Source organism: Oncorhynchus kisutch, linkage group LG10 (assembly GCF_002021735.2).
Source record: "Oncorhynchus kisutch isolate 150728-3 linkage group LG10, Okis_V2, whole genome shotgun sequence".
NCBI lineage: Eukaryota > Metazoa > Chordata > Actinopteri > Salmoniformes > Salmonidae > Oncorhynchus > Oncorhynchus kisutch.
In genome coordinates, this window is record NC_034183.2 from 59,526,975 (window position 1) to 59,547,449 (window position 20,475).

General features: G+C 40.7%; 3 protein-coding genes across 3 annotated transcripts; 1 reads left to right on the forward strand and 2 right to left on the reverse strand.

Moving 5' to 3' along the window:
• The first annotated feature begins 484 nt into the window (after window positions 1–484).
• On the forward strand, window positions 485–6,370 carry LOC109893459 (WW domain-binding protein 2). The gene is made up of 8 exons (XM_031834315.1): window positions 485–796; window positions 1,550–1,658; window positions 3,048–3,186; window positions 3,581–3,673; window positions 3,915–4,100; window positions 4,369–4,452; window positions 4,904–4,980; window positions 5,093–6,370. Exons 1-8 carry the CDS (start codon window positions 738–740, stop codon window positions 5,165–5,167), a joined length of 822 nt encoding a protein of 273 aa, XP_031690175.1. The 5' UTR covers window positions 485–737; the 3' UTR covers window positions 5,168–6,370.
• Window positions 5,790–12,261, reverse strand: LOC109893458 (heme-binding protein 1-like). The gene is made up of 4 exons (XM_020486689.2): window positions 11,854–12,261; window positions 8,462–8,600; window positions 7,717–7,897; window positions 5,790–7,574 (listed from the first exon to the last, which is right to left on the reverse strand). Exons 1-4 carry the CDS (start codon window positions 11,929–11,931, stop codon window positions 7,397–7,399), a joined length of 576 nt encoding a protein of 191 aa, XP_020342278.1. The 5' UTR covers window positions 11,932–12,261; the 3' UTR covers window positions 5,790–7,396.
• fmc1 (formation of mitochondrial complex V assembly factor 1) lies at window positions 5,794–18,892 on the reverse strand. Its single transcript, XM_031834316.1, has 4 exons — window positions 18,733–18,892; window positions 11,854–14,165; window positions 8,462–8,600; window positions 5,794–7,897 (listed from the first exon to the last, which is right to left on the reverse strand). Exons 1-2 carry the CDS (start codon window positions 18,859–18,861, stop codon window positions 13,962–13,964), a joined length of 333 nt encoding a protein of 110 aa, XP_031690176.1. The 5' UTR covers window positions 18,862–18,892; the 3' UTR covers window positions 5,794–7,897; window positions 8,462–8,600; window positions 11,854–13,961.
• Between the last annotated feature and the right edge of the window lie 1,583 nt (window positions 18,893–20,475).

A 20,475-nucleotide genomic window follows, 5' to 3' on the forward strand; every position in this document is an offset into this window, starting at 1 on the left:
AGCTAAATAGGACAACGCTTGGAAGTCTACTTTTTTATGTAGCAATTTGAGGAAGATCGTAGAGCAGCTAAATTAAAAGTTGTCCCACTGAGACGAGACATGCCTCATGTCAGTTAAAAGTGGAATGGACATGATATACACATAGTTAAACTAAGTGATGAGAAAATGTTCACATGTAGTTTTCTTTTCTGTATTCCATCCTTTTTTTGGACCATACATAAGTCATGACTCATGAGTCATAAACTGATTACACAATTGGCCTACTAGCTTTTCCATTACATGTGTTGGATGTACAAGCAGAATTATATAACCCAATTTGGAATACATAGCCACCCATTAGATGTTCTAGTGTTGGACTATGACTGAGAGGCAAACTCGAAGCACATTCTATAAAAACATAAAATAATGGATGATATTTAAGCAATAATTAATCATATATGAAAAGCATTTACACTCCTTAGGCCTACTCAGCTCTCTTCACAACCACAATGCTGTACTATTTCATCCAAACCAATCTCAAATATCCCACCTCACCTCAACACACTAGATTTATATGACAATCTCAATTCAAAGGCTTGTTGACAATATGGGAAACAATGTTGGCAAACAGAACATTGCAGTCACAGCACATGAAACAGCTGATCCTGTGACGTAACACTTTGAGGTTTTTGGGGCATTCCTCTTATTTCCAGTGTGTAGCTGTGTACCTGACGAAGAGTACATTAGACTATCTGAACATGGCTTTAAATCGAAATCATTCTCAAAACGGAGGGGTTTTGATAAACAACGGCGAGAGGTTAGTGAATCATTAATCGCCACGAAGCTCACTTTCTAAAGGTAGCTTAGTTAGCTGTTATGGTAATGTTAGCTAGCAAGATTGTTTCCGTACATAGTGTTAATTAAATCTAGCCAATGTCAGTTAGCTACTTGGGTTGCTTTTTTTCATCCAGCAAGCGCTATTTCGTAGTCCTAACGTCGTTGGCTAGCTGGTTTAATTATTTTTTAGCTAGCTAACTGTTAGCTAACTCTCAGTCAGCGTTGTCGTTGGCCTTGCTGGCAGGAAAAGCTACCTAAGTACCAAGTCAGTCCGTCATCATTACGCCTTAGGAACGTATTAAAGCTAACGTTAGCTAGATATATTTTCTTACTTTAGTAAAACTAGATGTACAAGTAAGCTAGCTAAATAAGTTTGTTTTCCAGGGAGGTAGACACAGCAAAGTCAACAAAGAGAGTGAGCCCGCCCGCCTCTACTACCACCTGAGTCTAAAGTAAACGGTGTGACAGTTTTAGGAAGTTGATAAAGTAACAGGAACTTATGAAATATACGAATAAAGAACTATTCATAATAGTTAGATTTGGCACATTCTGGAAGTATTAGATTTAACCAACCAACCAGTATGTGAAATGCCAATAGTAGGCCTATGTGAAATGATGTAGACCATATAGAATCCCACTATGTTCCTTGACGCTCGATTCTGCTAGGATTCTACGACAGACTTGTCTGTAAATTCACTACACATGCCTAAACTGAACATGTATCATCCACTAGTGTGTTGAGGGAATGCAAGAATGTGGAGCTGTCCTTCAGTGATGTCACCAGCAAGACAGACCTGCTGAGGGGGACCAAGAAAGGGACTGTTTACCTCACTCCATACAGGGTATGTTTATTATCTGACCATGCTGGTCCTGTGTGCCTGTTGTCTTCCAATCATTTTTCTTTAATAGCGGTTGGCATCCAATAAATGTTGCATTACCGTCACCTACTAGACTGGAGTATAATTGCTTTAAAAAATCTATACAAAACAATCTACAAATACCCTACCATCTATCCCTGCACTCACTAAAAACCCACCACCCTGCTCCACTATTTAAATCTATTTAGTCCTACCTCAGTTCAACAGCCTGAAAGGATGGGAAACCACCACTGAACACACCCTCTAACTCTTCTGACGTCAAGTCTCACACATCCAAATATATCTCTGCAGCTGCCACCACAACCTCAATTTTCTGCGACTTACATTCCATACCTGCAGTACAGTACAATCTTACTGAAACATATAACTTTTTAGCCTATCTCTCTGTACTGGTACTGTTCTACTACTCACACCACTCCTCTCAGGATCCCTCCCCCTTGACCCATCTTCCTCTACTTTCTTCAGTGCCTTAGCATACGACAACTTCTGCACTACTCTAACCCTGGAAACCTCAACCTGCCTCTCGCACTGAACATTTCTGATCTCCAGCCCCCCTACAATTAACACATACCACTACTTTCCCCAATGCTACACATTCCTTTGTCTCATGCCCTTCTGCACACTTCTCACATCTAGGATCCTCCCTCCTACACACTGCTGCCACATGCCCATAAGCTTGACACCTGTAACAATGTAATGTATTCGGCACAAAAGCTTTAATGGGCTAACTTATCTATCCTAACATTTTGTTGGGAAAAGACTCAACATCAAAACTCAAAAGTGGCGTGGCGGTCTAAGGCACTGCATCGCAGTGCTAGAGGCGTCACTACAGACCCGGGTTCAATCCCAGGCTGTGACGCAGATGACCGCGACCCGGAGACCCATGAGGCAGCGCCCAATTGTCCTAGCGTCGTCCGGGTTAGGGAGGGTTTGGCCTGCCGGAATGCCCTTGTCCCATCGCGCTCCAGTGACTCCTTGTGGCGGGCCGGTCGCCTGCTGGATGGTGTTTCCTCAAACACATTGGTTCGGCTGGGTTAAGTGAGCAGTGTGTCAAGAAGTAGTGTGGCTTGGCAGGGTCGTGTTTCAGAGGACGCATGGCTCTCGACCTTCCTGAGTCCGTAGGGTAGTAGCAGCTACAAGACTAGTTGTAGCTACAAGACTTTAACTACCAATTGGATATTGAGAAAAAGAGGTAAAAGGTTTTTTAAAAATACAAATAAAAACTCTTCTGTTTCACCACTCACGCCATCCTGTCTGCGTCACATCAAACGATGAGTATCACAAACTGGAGGACCACCATTGCTCTGCGTCCCATCTCATTGCCCTCTTTTTCTCTGTTTGTCCTCGTTTCAGTTGGTGTTTGTGTCAAATAATGCCAAGGACAGCCTGGGGTCTGTGATGTTCCCGTACTACCTGATGAAGGGCTGCAGCATTGAGCAGCCAGTCTTCGCCGCCAATTACATCAGGGGCACAGTGTCTGCTGAAGCTGGGGGTAGGCAGCAGTTTGTTGTCCTCCCATAGCATTCAACACCATCATGAGGAAATAACTGTAGAGCATGCAAAGTGTTTATGGCCTCCAGTCCCAGGTATGGCCTGATGTGTCCTAGGAATACATGCAGAAGTGAATCAATGACGCAAGGGTGATTTGCCAAGGCCAGATATTTTCCGAGGCTGACATCAGTCTGTAAACCACAATCTCATTTTACTTTACAATGTCTATGTGTCAAAGTTTATACCAGCAGCAATAGTCGTGTTTAGCAGCAGTCATAGAAATTGAAGTGTGACATCTCCTCCAAAGCACTGATTATAATTCAATATCAGATGTGTAATTTAATGCAAAGACACAGTCCTCATCAATGTTTTGACTCTACTTTCTTTGCTTTCAGGAGGCTGGGAAGGCCAGGCTAGCTTCAAGATGTCTTTTTCCAGTGGGGGAGCCATCGAGTTAGGTCAGCACCTCTTCAAACTGGCAACAAATGGTAAGTCATTTCATCACTGCCATGTTTGTCAGTACAGAGCCTATTTGTCATTTAACATACAGTATCTGCTGTACTCAGTTTATATCGTACATGTTTAATTAATTATTTAATTGTACATCACTAAAGCATTTCCTGGTAATGCAGTCAAAGTTTGTTATATTTGTTAGGCTACATATTTGTTATACATGTTACTCTTTTAGTCCAGTCTGTATTTTAGGATTAACCCTCAACTTTGTTTTAGCATCTCGTGCCCCTCCTGCTCAAAACGGAGGTGCCTCCTTTGGCTATCCCTCTCCTGGAGTGATGAATGGCTACGGCCCACCACCTGTTCCTCAGAACTACCCGTATGAACCCCCACCCCAGCAGAATGGTTTCTACCAGGCTCCCCCAGGCAACATGGGCTATCCCTACCCTATGGCAGCCGCAGGTTTGTTATTAAAGATCTTTATCATCACTATAAAACTGTTTGTATGTTATGCAGGTTTGGGTCATAATAATTGAGAATCAAATGCTGTGATGCTAGGAGATTTAAGTTTACATTAGAGATTGCATAGCACTTAAATATAGAAACATTTTCAATAACGCCTCCATTGTTATGAATTTTATTGATTGGTGTCAATATTTATAACTATTCAAGTAAAGATGTGTCCCCAAGGCTCTTATGAGTATTTTGGGTATTCTCTCGTGTGTTGCAGGAATGTACCCATCTGCCCCTGCCTACATGGCCCCACCTCCCCCCTATCCTGGGCCCCCCCAAAACTGGGCTGCTCCCCCTGCAGGTTTGTCTCCCTGTCTCTCTCTGTATGTCTGCATCGCTGCATCTGTCTGATCCCATCAGTCTGCCTCAATATGAAGCACATGACGCATGGCACTGAGAAAGGAGTGCTGATGTCGTAAACAGTACACATCATATTAAAAAGGAGAAACAAACAAAATGCCTCTCACCCCTAGTCTCCCTTACCCCATGAAACAACCCAGTTGTTCTAAACTCAGTACGCCTCATTTACATGTCAGTTGTGTGTCTAATTGTGGGTTTTGGAGAATTGAAATAGAGTTGGACGTGTGCATCATTCTGTCCAGAAGATGTCTTGTCACGAGTATCCTGCTGCAATATACTGTGCTAAGTGTGCTCCATTGTCTCTCCTACTCTACAGTTACTCTACAGAAGCATGTGCTTTTGTATCAGTTACTGTACATTATTCTCCCCTCATTTCTCTCCCTGATCCTCAGGTAATGCCAAGGCAGCAGAGGCAGCAGGCAGCGCCTATTTCAACCCCAACAACCCCCACAATGTCTACATGCCCATGGTAAGGGACCTGTTATTCTCTCCATGTCCAGTCAGTGCGTGCACTTTATGCTGTGTTGATGTTTTTAGTTCAGTGTTTTGAAGATATTCTATCACTGTTTATTCCCACATAGGAACAGCCTCCTCCATATGCACCTTCTGCCCCTCCTGCTCCTTACCCAGGCTATCCAGAGAAGAAGAACAACTAAAGCTCAATAACCATCATCCCCTAATAAATGTAACAGCAAATTATTAATCGGATGATAATTATTAGACTGGAAAGGAAAGTAATGAAGTACTACATTGACAAAAAGGCAAGATTATTTTTCTGGCAATTCACACAAATAATTTTGAGGCACAACAATGTTGGGACATTTTCAAATGATGAATGTTTCCTTTTAATCATGAGTAAAGCTTTATTTCACCCCCTCCCACTCAGTTTATTTTATTTTGTCAATTGCCAAGTAAATGGTTATTCACTTAACAGATAAGTATTCAATCTTTTCAGTTATCATGGTCGTCTCTCTCCTTCAGTATGGGGAATGTATAGGCATTAAATATTTACAGCATTTTTTAAATCTAGAGGTTTATTACCAAAATACATTTTATAACAATTTTCAATTAAAATTATGATGCTTATTAACAAAACGACAATTTCTATTCCTACTAGTATTGTAAAGTATTTTTACATTCACGTTCACAGTAAGTGTTTCCATTGTGTTGGTGTGTGGTTTAAGTTTGTTCCAGAGAGCCTTGAATGAAAGCTGAAGTTCCCAGTGCTCTCATTGCACACCATACCTTTTCTAGATTATTTCTGGCTTTTTATTGAAGGAAGGAAGGAAGGAAGGAAGTGCATGTTGTTTGAATATGGCAATTGGATGGAGCACTGACATGTACCGCTACATATGTGAGGTTATTGGTAATGTGCAATGTTCTTAGATCTCACAAATAACTTGTGTTCAGCCTAGAGATGATAACTGGTCAACATGAATAACCCATGTCCTAGTCGAACCCTGTATATTGTATTGATGAATGCAAAGCCCGGCTGAAACCAAAACCCTACTCTGTGCAATTACACAAGTGTTGGGTTACTAGGCCATGTATTTATTTAGCCGCTAGCCCGCTACACAGTGCTTTCTTGCAGTTGTGACGAATTAACCTGTGAAAACCACTCATTTATTCCTGATTAAACTGAGTTGTAGTGACTAACAGACCATATAATTGCTATTTTCTCAGAGTGCATAGAGAGGACATTTTTGTACTAGTTTTAGGTTAGAGGTTTGGTTGGTTTTAATTATCTGCTTAAATTAATCAAATGTCTGAAATATTTTGTTTGTAAACCATACTCCTTATTTTGAGTTCTTTATATTGATTCAAAATCTAATAATAAATAAATGTTTATGTAAAACTTATCCAAAACAGTGGTGTGCCAGTATTTTAAGCATTATTTTGTTTGTATAGAACAAAAAAAAAGGAAATGTCAGTATTGCACAAAAAATCGTATTAGTAATATCTTGAATAACATATTATGATATAAAACGCTATCAAATCCTGACGATATCATCACTCCATATTTTCACAGAAAATCACACACTATACAGAGATATTTCAAAATACAGTTTCAAGAATCATAACATTACAATTCAAAGACTCCAAATACAAGCATGCCAAAACATTCACTACACACAACTGCTGTCTTAAAGTTTTCATGTCATCATCACAGAAGGATTAGACATCTCAAATGATAACACTTAAGGAATGACTAATATATTTCTCCTTCATACCCTCCCCACCAACTAATTCATACTCAGGAAAACATTTGACTATCACTACTCTATGGCTCAATTCCTAGTTTATTTCCAATCCCCTCCCTTGGGAAAAGGAATTGTGCTTTTTAAAACTTTATTTACTTATTGAATACTTAACTGTCATTTTGTTTTTATGGTGTGTGTGAAGTGAGGCATCATTTAATTAGACTGCTGAATTGTGATATGTGTACAGCCTGATTTAATGTGCTTTTCTTCCCAGCACTATGAAGCATATTTTAAGGGGAGTGTCAAACCCTGGGTGTACAAAATTAAGAACTTAATGATGTACCACCTATAACACACAGCGGTACTTTGTGGTTAGTGGCTCCTACCCCAGGCCACTTAATATCCACTTCCTGATAATGGTACCGTACCATTGCACTACTTTGGACCAGTAACTATGTAGCCCGCTGCCCATCCCTCCCCTTTATGACCTTTCAATAGTCTAATACACTTCTTTGCATCACCTCCTTCATTTGCACTGATTTGAAAACAAATCCCTGTTGTTGCCATATTATGTTCACATATCCTATTTTTTGGGGATAAAGATCCAGATGTGGAGTGATCAGTGAAGACGAAGGAGAGGAAGTGACTATAGGTTATTATTAAGAGTCGGTCTTAATGCTTCCCTTATGGCTCCTCCTGTAGGAACCACACCTCGTTGCGTCGGCCGTAGGGTTTCATTGGTGGGTCGTAGGTGCAGCAGAAGTACTGTTTCCTCTGAAATGGGGCAGTCTCACCAAGAGTTTTGGTTAGGCGAGAGGCCTCTGCTCGGTACTCAGTCTCCCCTGCGAAGCCTCCAAACTGCCTGTGAAAAGCAAGGGCAGGTGGATAGGAAAGGAGAGATAAAGAGGATATGTGATCAAATCATTGAATATGAATATTAAATAAAACAATTATCGTAAAGAATTAAAGAACAAAGTGAGGTGAAGACTGCATGGAGACCCCACAGTGAGTAGACAGTCATGCCGGGTCGATCCTCGATTCTGATGGCACTGTCGATGGGCACAGGGGGACTGACTTGGTAGTTGGTGGGAATCCTGAGGCTAACCACCAAACGGCGTGACATCACACCATCGTCCCTGGGATATACTGTGATGATAACCGGTGCTGTCGTCCCCATTGCCCCCCCTTGGAAAACAAAGATACAGAGGACAGATAGAGGGGATAGCAGACAACTTATTGCAACAGTGTTATGTGTGCATTGAGTTCATTGCCTCCTCTTAGGCCCAGTTTCAAACTGACCTCTTGCATCAAACAGAGTAGACACTTCTTCAGTCACCCTTGAAGATCTGAAAGTACTGAATAGGTGCCAGTAACATGGTAATAACACTATCAAATCCTCTGGTAGACTAGGAAGAGTTTTCACCATATTACTTCCTTACATCAATGCAATACTTTCAGATATGCACATTACATCGGTGGCTCAATTCAATCCGTAGTGCTTAAGACCTGCGCTACAGAGGTTAGTTAGAAATTTAAAGGCAATGTTTCCGCATTCATGGTAAGCGCTGCATATGTCGGCTCAATCAGGAAATGTCCTTCAAATTTCAATTGCACTATAGCGATGAATATATCAGCGATATGGATTGAGTCGAGCCCCTAGATCTTTATGAGCTTAGGGCTCATTAAAGATGTGTCCACATATGAAGTCCACTGACTGACAGGACAGGCCCTGCTCTCTGATTGGCTCACCTTGGTCGTTGCTTCCCCCAATGTACATGAGAAGCTTCCTCACTAGCTCCCCCGTCACCTGGTCAAAGGTCCGCCCCTCTGAGCTCACTGAGGCATACTTTGCACCATCGTACCTCCGCACCTCGTAGCTGACCCCGTCCTGGGGAAGAGAGCGGGAGGCAAAATGTGATTCACCAATGACACACGTTGACAAACTGTTCAGAGGGAAGGACGCCACACACTACTTGGGGGTTAGAGGGGTTGGGGCAGGGGGTGCAGTGATTGGCGATATGCAATGGGCAGAATCTGTGCTCACTGATGCCGGTGAAACACTTGGAGTGGAAATGAACAGAGGACAGCCAAATGCCCCTAGAAAAGGATCTAGATAAAAAATATTACGCTGATTTGATTCCAGTTCTTCCCTGCTCTGCTCTCAGGGCCCTGCAGTGTTTAATGAAGCCTAAAGAGAATAATGGGACAAAGATGCCTGTTCTTACATAAGACCAAACCATAGGCGCTGCGCGTGCACACACACACACACACACACACACACACACACACACACACACACACACACACACACACACACACACACACACACACACACACACACACACACACACACACACACACACACACACACACACACACACACACACACACACACACACACACACACACACACACACACACACACACACACACACACACACACACACACACACACACACACACACACACACACACACGGCAGAGTGGGGTTAATGCTGCCTGTTCTTATACATGTTATGATGTACTTGTCCGAAGAGGAAGGCTTATGCTGAGAAATATCAACCATTAAACAACAGAGGAACGTTAAGTTTCACAATAATCACTCATTCCATAACCAGTCTTGAGTAAATCAGTTTTGCGAAGGCCGCATTTTTGAAAGCACCAAAGTTTTCCCTTGTTTTAAATCACTCACGCTGAATGCGAATGCCTGCTACATGACTAGACATATAATGCAATGTAAATACTACATTATGCATTGAAAACACTATTTAAAAGTAGGACGGGATGACAACATAATAATGTTTGTTTCCAATATTAGGGTTGTTTTCCTAAAGAAATTAAATCTGCTTCGTGTTTTGTTTCCTTGCCACGACACTACAGCTGGTCTAATTGGGATGTCGAGAACTCGTTCATAGTGCTTCTGAATAGTGTTTGGGGTTCATATTGATGAAGGCGTTGGCTCTGTACTCCAGCACTTTGGATTTGAAATGATACACTGACTATGAGGTTAAAGTGCAGATAGTCCTCTTGAGGGTATTTTCATCCATGTTGGGTGAACCATTTAGATACAGCACTTCTTTTGGGGGACCAAAATAATTGGGACAAATTCACTTATATGTGTATTAAAGTATTACAAAGTTAAGTATTTGGAAACATTCTATTCTTATTTAGAGTAAAATTATCCAAAAGTGCTGGAGTACAGAGCCAAAACAACAACAAAATTCACTGTCCCAATACTTTGGAGCCCACGGTATATGTCACTGTGACCAACATTAACAATACATGTAGGTGACATGTTCCAACAGCAATAATTGAACACTTTGTTCCTGAGTTCAGTCTAAAGGTGCAATTAGTGTGTGTGCTTAGCTGGAATCCTGCAACCTTTGCATTTAATCATTACTCAGTCTCTCAGCTGGGTATACATGGGCCATAATTATTGTGGATGTGCTAATATTAGAAATTCATTTCATATTCAACCCGCTCTCTTTCTTTTTCTAACTTTTAAACAAAAGGTTTTAATTGGTTTGAATGTCACCACACAATCTCATGGGAAGTTTGTGAACCTCTCACACAGAGAAGTTGACATTTCAATCTTACATGACAACTATGGCTTCTATAACCATTCAGTTGTCTTGGAGTATGAGCCTGTCTTGTGTATCAAGAAATAGACAATGTGCTGTCATTATATAATAAGCATATTGTGCTGTCAACTCGTCCATCTAATCAAATGTCTTGTCTAAACTAAACAATTCATGGTGCCAAGTAAGATAATTTCAGAGGAATTAAAACATTGCGTAATATCAATACTGTGAAGAAGAAAAAAACATGAAAATAAAAAGAATAGCACCCGCATCTGTTTTGTAACCGCTCTTAAATGCACAGACAGAGAAAGGACACAAGGACTGACCATCCATGATACCAAAATTATAGTTTTAACCATGTTTTGAGGCTATACAGTGTTTGTTTACATTTACGTTGTTTACCAACATTGGGGTGATGGGGTATGACAGTTGAACCAAGCTCATGAGGCATTTATTTTATATTCTTCAAGAATCAATGTGTAGATATTAATTTATAAGTCCAAAAAATGGATGTAACTACTAAGGATTCTAGCTTTAAAGCCATCTCCTTCCATTTCTAAGCCTTTTGTAATATGAGGGCCCACCATGCTCTGTGTGTGTGTGTGTGTGTGTGTGTGTGTGTGTGTGTGTGTGTGTGTGTGTGTGTGTGTGTGTGTGTGTGTGTGTGTGTGTGTGTGTGTGTGTGTGTGTGTGTGTGTGTGTGTGTGTGTGTGTGTGTGTGTGTGTGTGTGTGTGTGTGTGTGTGTGTGTGTGTGTGTGTGTGTCTGAGCATGTGCAGACAGTTCATCTGTATTCAGTTTTAATTACGAGTGTATGATGTCAGACTCCTCACAGATTTCCTCTGATCGTGTGTCTGTGTGAGATTTCAGTGTGATCATTTAGTCTCGAGTGAAGTTAACAGATTTAGCACTGACTGACTTCAAAACTGCTAATAGCCTATTGCCTATTTAATGGCCACTCATGTGCCTATTGATAGTGTATTTTTCCTATTCCTCACAGTCTTTTTGGTCATTGCATGTTATAGATTGAAGTAGTTCCAGATTCATGATCAGTCTTTTTGTCAGGCCAATGTCTGTAGATGTGTCTGTCAGCTGTAGGGTCAGTGTAGCAGTATACACAGTGGTGCAACTAATGAGGTCATAGGGAACACACAGAGATCTGCCCCCACCCTCTACTGTGAGCTCACAGGTGTCAGGAGGTAAGGTGTAATTAATAATGGTTGGTTTCAAAAGGTCAAACACTTTAAAGGTATTGGCATTACATAACCCATAAAATGCATAATACACAGGCCTACTGATAATCAAAATACATTTTTCTTGAGATCATGGTAGGCTCGGGCCAATAGGCTAGTTTCACTGCAACCAAAGTGAGTAACAAACTAAAACTGTCTTAGAATTTTTTTGTAAATTGCGAGATACTGAAGAGATCTGTCTGTAATGACCAGTTGTATTATGCACCAAACAAGACGGAGGTGTACAGTGGCGCGCGCGACCAAGTGATGCAATGCTTGACTGACAGACACACACACACTTGAAACTGACAGGTCAAGGTGTATCCTACCTTGGTCTCGCTGCTGAGCAATTTGTAGTCCGTTTCTTCCGTGTTCCCGAAAATTGAATTCTTTATCATTCCAAACATCGCGCTCTGGCCAGGTCACCACTCTGCTGCGCGCGTTGTGCCTTTATACTATGTAATGCTTTCCGCCTGTTTCCAATGTGAAACAGCCTACCTTCTTATTGTTGTCCAACTTTTAAATTCACATGAGATTCACTTAAAATATGTTGTACACTCCTTTCCTTGATCCTCGGCCTTATTGGATAAGTCAAATCAGAACCTATATCTATTCGCGTATTTATATAATATTGTTACCTAGTAGTGCAACTAGGTTGAAATAGTGAATCTTGCTTCTAGCTCACTAGAAGAGTTGACGAGTTACAGACACACGAATATAAACAACTGTCTCCGCCCTCCCTACCCCGCCTCCACTCTTTTCTTCTTAACCATTTCCACTTAATATCTAGCCTACTTTTCATTCACTTTACATGAATGATTCCCACCTATTACCATGCACATTATTGCAGGCGGTAACATGGTCTAGTGTCTAGTTTATCATTTGTATTTATTTCTCCACTGCGTAAGATTATACTCGCATTAAACATTCATACACTGAATACTTAATGCAGCGGTGTAGCCTACTGTATTTAGTAATACAGAATCGTGATTGAAATGAGAACCTGTCATTCGCTTTTCACATACCACCTCAAAACATACACATAGCAGTGACACGCTTGTGCAACATTATGTTCTCTCCCGCCAGCTGTGTGTCAAAGTAATTCCATGTCTTGGTATGAATGCAGGAGTGGGGTGTAGAGACGCGTGTTATTTTGCGACTTTATAACAATATAATTTGACGCTATCTGTTGGTGTGCCACTATGCATTACATTCCCACTGCATGCATGTGGACGGTGGGTGCTGCCGCGCATGTGCAAGCATATTTCTTGTCCCGATGTGTCACAGTGTGCTGCGTAGCTCTAGGGTCAATCTATTTAAACCCACACAGAAGACAATCTTAGTCACCGTGTAACAAATGGAATGGGGAGAGTTACGCAGATACACAGATTTAACTAAGAAAATGGGATGAATAGAAGAGAATGAAGTCCAATTAACGACGAGGCTTTCTTTTTTAACAATAATCCAGGATAAACACATAGCAGCAAAGGGCAAAGAACGAAAAAAACAGTTCCCAGAAGCTAATACAGGTTACTCGTATAAAAAAAATGGCAAAAGACTGCAGAGAAAAATGTAGTGGAGTTGGTAGAAATGCCAGTTGCCATGGACACAATGAAACAAATTAATCTGCCAGTACAAAGCAATACAACTCATATCTGCTGTTTTCCATTGTGCTGGTAATACTCTTATAAAACGCCCACATGAGACAAAATAATGCATATTGTTATACTTCTCTTATGTTGCATGCCCTAGCATTATCTAAGACCTTTCCTTTATTTCACTGTTGGCTGGTCTTCACACGGTTTAAACCACTGGCAAAAGGGCAGTGAAGAACAAAACATTTAAAATATCAAAGGCCACGCAATGATCCATCCATCTGATTTATCATACCCTCTTTGTAATGCTTAATCTTTTAATTAACCAGAAATTTTAATTGCCTGATGTCCTTTAAAATATACATACGACTGAGTTCATTAGCATCGGTTTTATCTGCCGAGTATTAGTGCTTTACCTGAACATCATACGTTGCTCCAAGTAAACCTTACTGAATTGAGGTTAAAAGGGATATAATTATTTAATTGGTTGTGTTTTATTAGCAGATAATTAGCAGCATACACATTGCAAGAAAAGTGCGATGTCATGGTGACCTGATAAAAGTGATTAATACTTTAATTGGCAGAATTTGTCCCATTGTATTTACAAAGATTTTAAATTACAGCCATTGTCTCAAGACAGACAAAGTGAGAAGTGGTGGGGAAAGCTGGGAATCACATTTCTAATAGCTTTGATCCTCCCTTGTATAATCACAATTCACAGTCCTTGTTCGTTGCAGCCTTCATCTCTTCCTCTGTTTTGTAAAAGATCAAAATAGCATTAGGTCCAGCGTGATGATTACAACCCTCTGATGTTGTACGAGAGTCTTCTCCCATCCCTTCTCTCACTTCTCCCACCCCTTCCCTCCAGGCTGGGTGGGCAGCCTGAGCCCCACAATTCCTGCCATCTCCTCTGTGTCACGCTGCCCTTTTCCATGGTACATGTCATAGAGAGCAATGTGTTGCCGGGTGGAGGTGAGCAGACAGAGGTAGCTGTGCGAAGCATGGAGGGCCTCCTCCTGAGCACGACAATATCTCTCCCCAGTGATCTAAAAAAAAAATGGGCAGAATTAAGATAAAAAGCATGTATAAACCATGCATAACAATGACACTAACGTCGCCATCTTGAAGGTGAATTTATGCAGCAATTACACTTGCAAATAGATATGATACATTTACTAAAGAAATATAAAGTGCCGAGTGAATGTAAACACCCCCCTTGTCTTCACATTTTGCTGCCTTGAAATAAAATCTAAAAGGGATTTTTATTTATTTTTACATTTAATCCCTTTTACAATACTGTACAATTTCAAAGTGAAAGAAATGTATAGGACATTTTCCAAATTAATAAACAAATACAAGATAATTTGATTGTGTGTCTTCACACCCCAGAGTTAACCTCTGCGAGTAAGGCTAGTTTCCTGAATTTCCACCTGTCTGACGTGCCCAAAGTAAACTGCATGTTACTCAGGCTCAGAAGCTAGGATATGCAAATAAATTGGTAGAATTGGATAGAAAACTAATGTCTAATAATGAGTATCACAGAACTGATATAGCAGGCGAAAACCAGAGGAAAATCAATCCGGAAAATGTGTTTTTGGAGCTCCGAATGACTTCCAATGCAATGCTATTGAAAGATCTAATTTCCACCTCCCAGATTGCAGTTCCTATGGCTGCCAGTAGATGTCAACATTATTTATAAAAAAGGTTTTAGGCTTGTTTTTTGTTTTTAAATGAAGTATTTGTAGTCTTTCGAAGTTGAGCGCCAGGGCAAAAGTACTATTTTTGTGCCATGAACGCGGGTGTGCTCTTCGTTCTTTTCCTTTGCCATTGAACATGGCAATCTCCGTCTGAAATATTGTTTATTTAGATATTAGACAACCTGAGGATTAATAAAAACATAATTTGGACAAACTTTGCTGGTAACTTTTTGGAATCCTTTGTATGCATGTTGAAGGACTGGATTATTGAAATCAATGGCGCCAACTAAACTGCGTTTTTGGGATATAAAGAAGAACTTTATCGAACAAAATTACCATTCATTGTGTAGCTGGGACCCTTGGGATTGCAAACAGAGGAAGATCTTCAAAAGTGATTTATTTTATCGCTATTTACCAGTTCGTGATGCTTGTGCTGGTTTGGAAAATATGCTAACGTGAGGCGGGGTCCTCAGACAATCGAATGCAATACTTTTGCCGTAAAGCCTTTTTGAAATCTGACAACGCAGTTCAATTACCTAAGATTCTAAGCTAAAGAATCATGTATGACACTTGTATTTTCTTGAATGTTTAATATTACGATTTTGTATTTGGCGCACTCTGATTTCACCGGATGTTGTCGAATTTGATCCCTCTAGCGGGATCTCCGCACTAATAGGTTTAATATTGGTGGAAGCATCTTTGGCAACCATTACAGCTGTGAATAACTTTCATTAAGATTCTACCAACTTTGCACAACTCTTAAGGTAAAAATACTGCATAGCCATAGTTTTTAAATCAACATTTCTCAAGCTCAGTAAATTTGGTTGTGAATCATTGATGGACAGCAATATTTAAAATCTTAAATATGCTTAATTTTTTAAAATATATATATTTTTTAATATATATATATTTTTTAAATCTAAATCTGAGACTGGACCATTAAGGAACATCAACCACTTTTGAAAGCCATTCTGGTGTGTCTTTTGCATGCTTATTTGTCCCACTGAAAAATAAAACTCTACTCCAGGGTTAGGTTTTCAGAAGACTGAGGTGGGTTTTTCCTGTAGCTTTTTGCCTGGGCTGTGCTCCTTTCATATGTCTTTTGATCCTAAAACTTCTCAGTCCCTGCTAGTGACAAGCATACCCATAACATGATGTTGCCACCACAATACTATAGAGATGGTTACACTCGTGACGCAACAGGAACCGGGATTAGTCGAACCAGGCAATGTTTTACCACTCCTCAATTGTCCAGTGTTGGTGATCACGTGCCCACTGGAGCCACTTCTTCTTGTTTTAAGCTGATAGGAGTGGAACCCGGTGTGGTCGTCTGCTGCAATAGCCCATCTGTGAAAATGAGGAGTATGTTGTGTAGATCTGTTGCGAGTTCTGCACACCACTGTTGTACTGTGCCGTTATTTTCCTGTTTGTGGCCCACATGTTAGCTTGCACGATTCTTGCCATTTTCCTTCAACCTCTCATCATCAAGCTGTTTTCTCCCACAGGACTGCCGCAGACTGGATGTTTGTCGCTCCATTCTCGGTAAACCCTAAACACTGTCATGCGTGAAAAGCCCAGGAGGCCGGTCACTTCTGAAATACTGGAACCGGTGTGCTTGGCACCGACGATTATAGCATGCACAAAGTAGCTTAGGTCACTTGTTTTGCCAATTCTAACGTTCAATCAAACATTAAAATGAATGCCTTGATGCCTGTCTGCCTGCTTTATATAGCAACCCATGGCCACGTGACTCACAGTCTCTAGGAGCTAACCATTTTCTTGAACAGGGTGGTGTACCTAATAAACTAGAAACTGAGTGCATGTAACCCAAAGAGTTGGAAAAAGTTGATAGAATCTTATTCCAAATGATTCACAGCTGCCCAAGGTGATTCCACCAAGTATTAACACATATGACACATATGAGAAACCAATTGCCTCGACGGATATATTATCGAATATATATGTTAAAAACACCTTGAGGGTTGATTCTAAACAACGTTTGCCATGTTTCTGTCGATATTATGGAGCTAATTTGGAAAAAAGTTTGGCGTTGTAGTGATAGCATTTTCCGGTCGATTTCTCAGCCAAGCATGATGAACAAACGGGAGCGATTTCGCCTACAAAAATAATATTTTTGGAAAAAAGGAACATTTACTATCTAACTGGGAGTCTCCTGAGTGAAAACATCCGAAGTTCTTCAAAGGTAAATTATTTAATTTGATTGCTTTTCTTATTTTCGTGAAAATGTTGCCTGCTGCCAGCAGAGCCTAGCATAGCATTATGCCATGATAAACTTACACAAATGCTTGTCTAGCGTTGGCTGTAACGCATATTTTGAAAATCTGAGATGACAGTGTGATTAACAAAAGGCTAAGCTGTGTCTCAATATATTTCATTTGTGATTTTCATGAATAGGAAACTTTTCTAGGGGTATTCATGTCCGCTTTTGCTAATTCATTTGAGGCTATGATTACGCTCCCGGATTGCTAGTCACAATTAGTTTTAACGTGATTTCAGCCGTAAGAAGTAGAGGTCGACCGATTATGATTTTTCATGCTGATACCGATTATTAGAGGACCAAAAAAGCCAATACCGATGAACCTTTTGCCTTCAAAATTAAAGTATGGCATAATTATACTATATGTATTAATTTACATAATTGTCAATGACATACTTTTATTTTGAAGGCTAACCGCAAAGTCCACTATTGTGGCTCAACCTTATCGTGGCTAGCTTCACATAAATGGGTCCAACCACCATTAATCAAATAAGAACTGTCTTATAAATTATGGTTATTTTCGATGAAACTATAGCTACTGAAACAGATGTCGTTTTGCTATGTTTTTGGGGAAGAACATTGTTTGCATCCATGAGCTAGCTAGCTTTTTTTTTAATGACCAGCACTGTAGGTGTGCGAGACAACTTTACCAGCATCATAGCGTCGATGAGTCGTTGTGACATATGAAATACGAGTGATAGTGTAATAACTACGTAAAAAAAATGTATAAATATGTTCAATTATTATGTGACGTGCAGACAAATTCAGGTCCTGATTGGTCAAATAGTGCTATTTGACGTGTATAATTTTTTGACACGCGTTCCATAGAAATCCTGGTTGAGAATGAAACGACTGAACAACGAAACAGCACAGCAAGTAAGTGAAATAAATTGGTTTTGATTATGTTTTACTGGTAATGTGGACACACGTAAATGCCAACAAAATAACTTTTTGGTCAGTGTGTGTGTGTAACCTTTATTTAACTAGGCAAGTCAGTTAAGAACTGTATCGTTTTCTTTTGGCAAGGAAAATATCGGATATCGGCCAAAAATGTCATATCGGTGCATCACTAAATTAAATGTGAAATATTTTGGCCTGCAGTTATTTTCAATTTGTTACCTAGTTGTTATCCTGCCTTGTCAGGTACCCCAAAGCTCTCTGAAGCGTCTGCTGTTGAGAATCACTGTACATTTCCGCACTGCTGCAGCAACTGAACATTGACAATGGTTATTTATGAATTTCATGCCGGTAGTCCTGCAATATCTAGGCCTAATAATAGTGCATAGGAGGAAAAGTAGCACTAATGTTAACGTTAAGACACAGGCTCGTGACGGTCACCTTGGCTTGGTTAGCCAGCTAAGTTACTAGTAACGTTAGGGCCAATGATACTAACCTGGTGCTGCCATTGGATAACGTTAGTTTATCGCTGTAATTCAGCAAATTAGTCCCATAACAAAGTCACCAATGCAGCTTAGTCTTGAAGATAACCCGTTCCAGGATGGCTAAATTGTGGTTGGGGTCGCGAACACATTTTTAACCACAGCAATCTAGCTACATTAGCTTACCATGGTGGATAGATGTCGTGGTTTCATTACAGTTGTAGCTAGCTAACCTAATTTACTCATCAACATGACTTACCTGGTTTTTACGGAATTGATCTAAAACATAATTGTATGCCAAAGATTGTTTGTATTCCGGCCCTTTAATCGCTCGTATCTCCCTCAGGATCCCCCGGCAAAGGCGTAGAGGTGAAGACAACGACGCCATGTTGGACTGGCTTGTTTGGGTGCGCACCAATTATACATAAATCATTCGTGCTCACCTACTACCAGGAGCACAAATAATGACATCACTTTCGTATAGTAATAATTAAAACCTTCAAAATAAAAGCCCACGTTTCAAACCATTGCAATGTCGATAACTCATTCAAAAGATATTACACTCAGTGGACAGTTTATTAGGTACACCCATCTAGTACCGGGTCGGACCCTCCTTTGCCTTGAGAACATCCGGAATTGATTGTGGGCATGGATTCAAGGTGTCAAATCAAATGTATTTGTCAAATGCGCCGAATACAACAGATGTTGACCTTACCGTGAAATGCTTACTTGCAAGCCCTTTACCAACAATGCAGAGTTTCAAAAAAGTAAATAGGAAAATGTGTTAAATAAACTAAAGGAAAAATAGTAACAGAATAAAATTAAAATAACAATGCTTTATATGAGAGGTACCAAGTCAATGTGCAGGGGTACGGGTTAGTCGAGGTATTTTAGATCATATATACATGTAGGTAGAGTTAAAGTTACTATGCATAGATAATAAACAGAGAGTAGCAGCAGCGTACAGTATGTGAAGGAATGTGAATGTGTGTGCATGTGGCGTCAATATACATGAGTGTGTGTGTTTTGTGTGTTTGTGTGTGTGTTGGATTGTCAGTGTAGTATGTGTGAGTGTGTGATTAGAGTCCTGTGAGTGTACATCGAGCCTGTGACTGAGAGTCAGTGCAAAAATATATGAATAAATAATCAAATAATGTGGTCATTGCAAATAGTCCAGGTAGCCATTTGATTAACTGTTCTGCAGTCTTATGGATTGGGGGTAGAAGATGTTAAGAAGCCTTTTGGTCCCAGACTTGGCGCTCTGGTACCACTTGCAGTGCGTTAGCAGAGAGAACAGTCTATGACTTGGGTGGCTGGAGTCTTTGACAGTTTTTAGGGCGTTCCTCTGACACCGCCTAGTATAGAAGCAGTTGCCATATCAAGCGGTGATACAACCAGCTGCTCTCGATGAAGCAGCTGTAGAACTTTTTGAGGATCTGAGGACCCATGCCAAATCTTTTCAGCCATCTGAGGGGGAATAAGTATTGTTGTGCCCTCTTCACAACTGTTTTGGTGTGTTTGGACCATGATAGGTCCTTAGTGATATGGACACCAAGGAACTTGAAACTCTCGACCCGCTCCACTACAGCCCCGTCGATGTGAAAGGGGGCATGCTCGGCCCAACTTTTCCTGTAGTCTATGATCAGCTCCTTTGTCTTGCGGTGTTGATGTGAGCCATGCCCACCTTTTCAAGGCATTTCATGGCTACAGATGTGAGTGCCACGGGGCGGTAGTCACTTAGGCAGGTTACCTCGGCTTTCTTTGGCACAGGGTGGTCTGCTTAAAACATATAGGTATGACAGACTGGGTCAGGGAGAGGTTGAAAATGCCAGTGAAGACACTTGCCAGCTGGTCAGTGCATGTTCTGAGTACACGTCCTGGTATTCCATCTGGCCATGTGACCTTGTGAATGTTAACCTGTTTTAAAGGTCTTCCTCACATTGGCTATGGAGAGCGTGATCACACAGTCATCCAGAACAGCTGGTGCTGTCATGGATGATTC

Coding starts and splice junctions, on each gene's coding strand:
- LOC109893459 (XM_031834315.1), top strand. CDS start 738: ATGGCTTTAAATCGAAATCATTCTCAAAACGGAGGGGTTTTGATAAAC. Junction 797..1,549: donor TTGATAAACAACGGCGAGAG/GTTAGTGAATCA, acceptor ATCATCCACTAG/TGTGTTGAGGGAATGCAAGA. Junction 4,101..4,368: donor CTACCCTATGGCAGCCGCAG/GTTTGTTATTAA, acceptor CGTGTGTTGCAG/GAATGTACCCATCTGCCCCT.
- LOC109893458 (XM_020486689.2), bottom strand. CDS start 11,931: ATGTTTGGAATGATAAAGAATTCAATTTTCGGGAACACGGAAGAAACG. Junction 7,898..8,461: donor TGGGGGAAGCAACGACCAAG/GTGAGCCAATCA, acceptor TTGTTTTCCAAG/GGGGGGCAATGGGGACGACA. Junction 7,575..7,716: donor GGCATGACTGTCTACTCACT/GTGGGGTCTCCA, acceptor TGCTTTTCACAG/GCAGTTTGGAGGCTTCGCAG.
- fmc1 (XM_031834316.1), bottom strand. CDS start 18,861: ATGGCGTCGTTGTCTTCACCTCTACGCCTTTGCCGGGGGATCCTGAGG. Junction 14,166..18,732: donor ATCAATTCCGTAAAAACCAG/GTAAGTCATGTT, acceptor TTTTTTTTTTAG/ATCACTGGGGAGAGATATTG.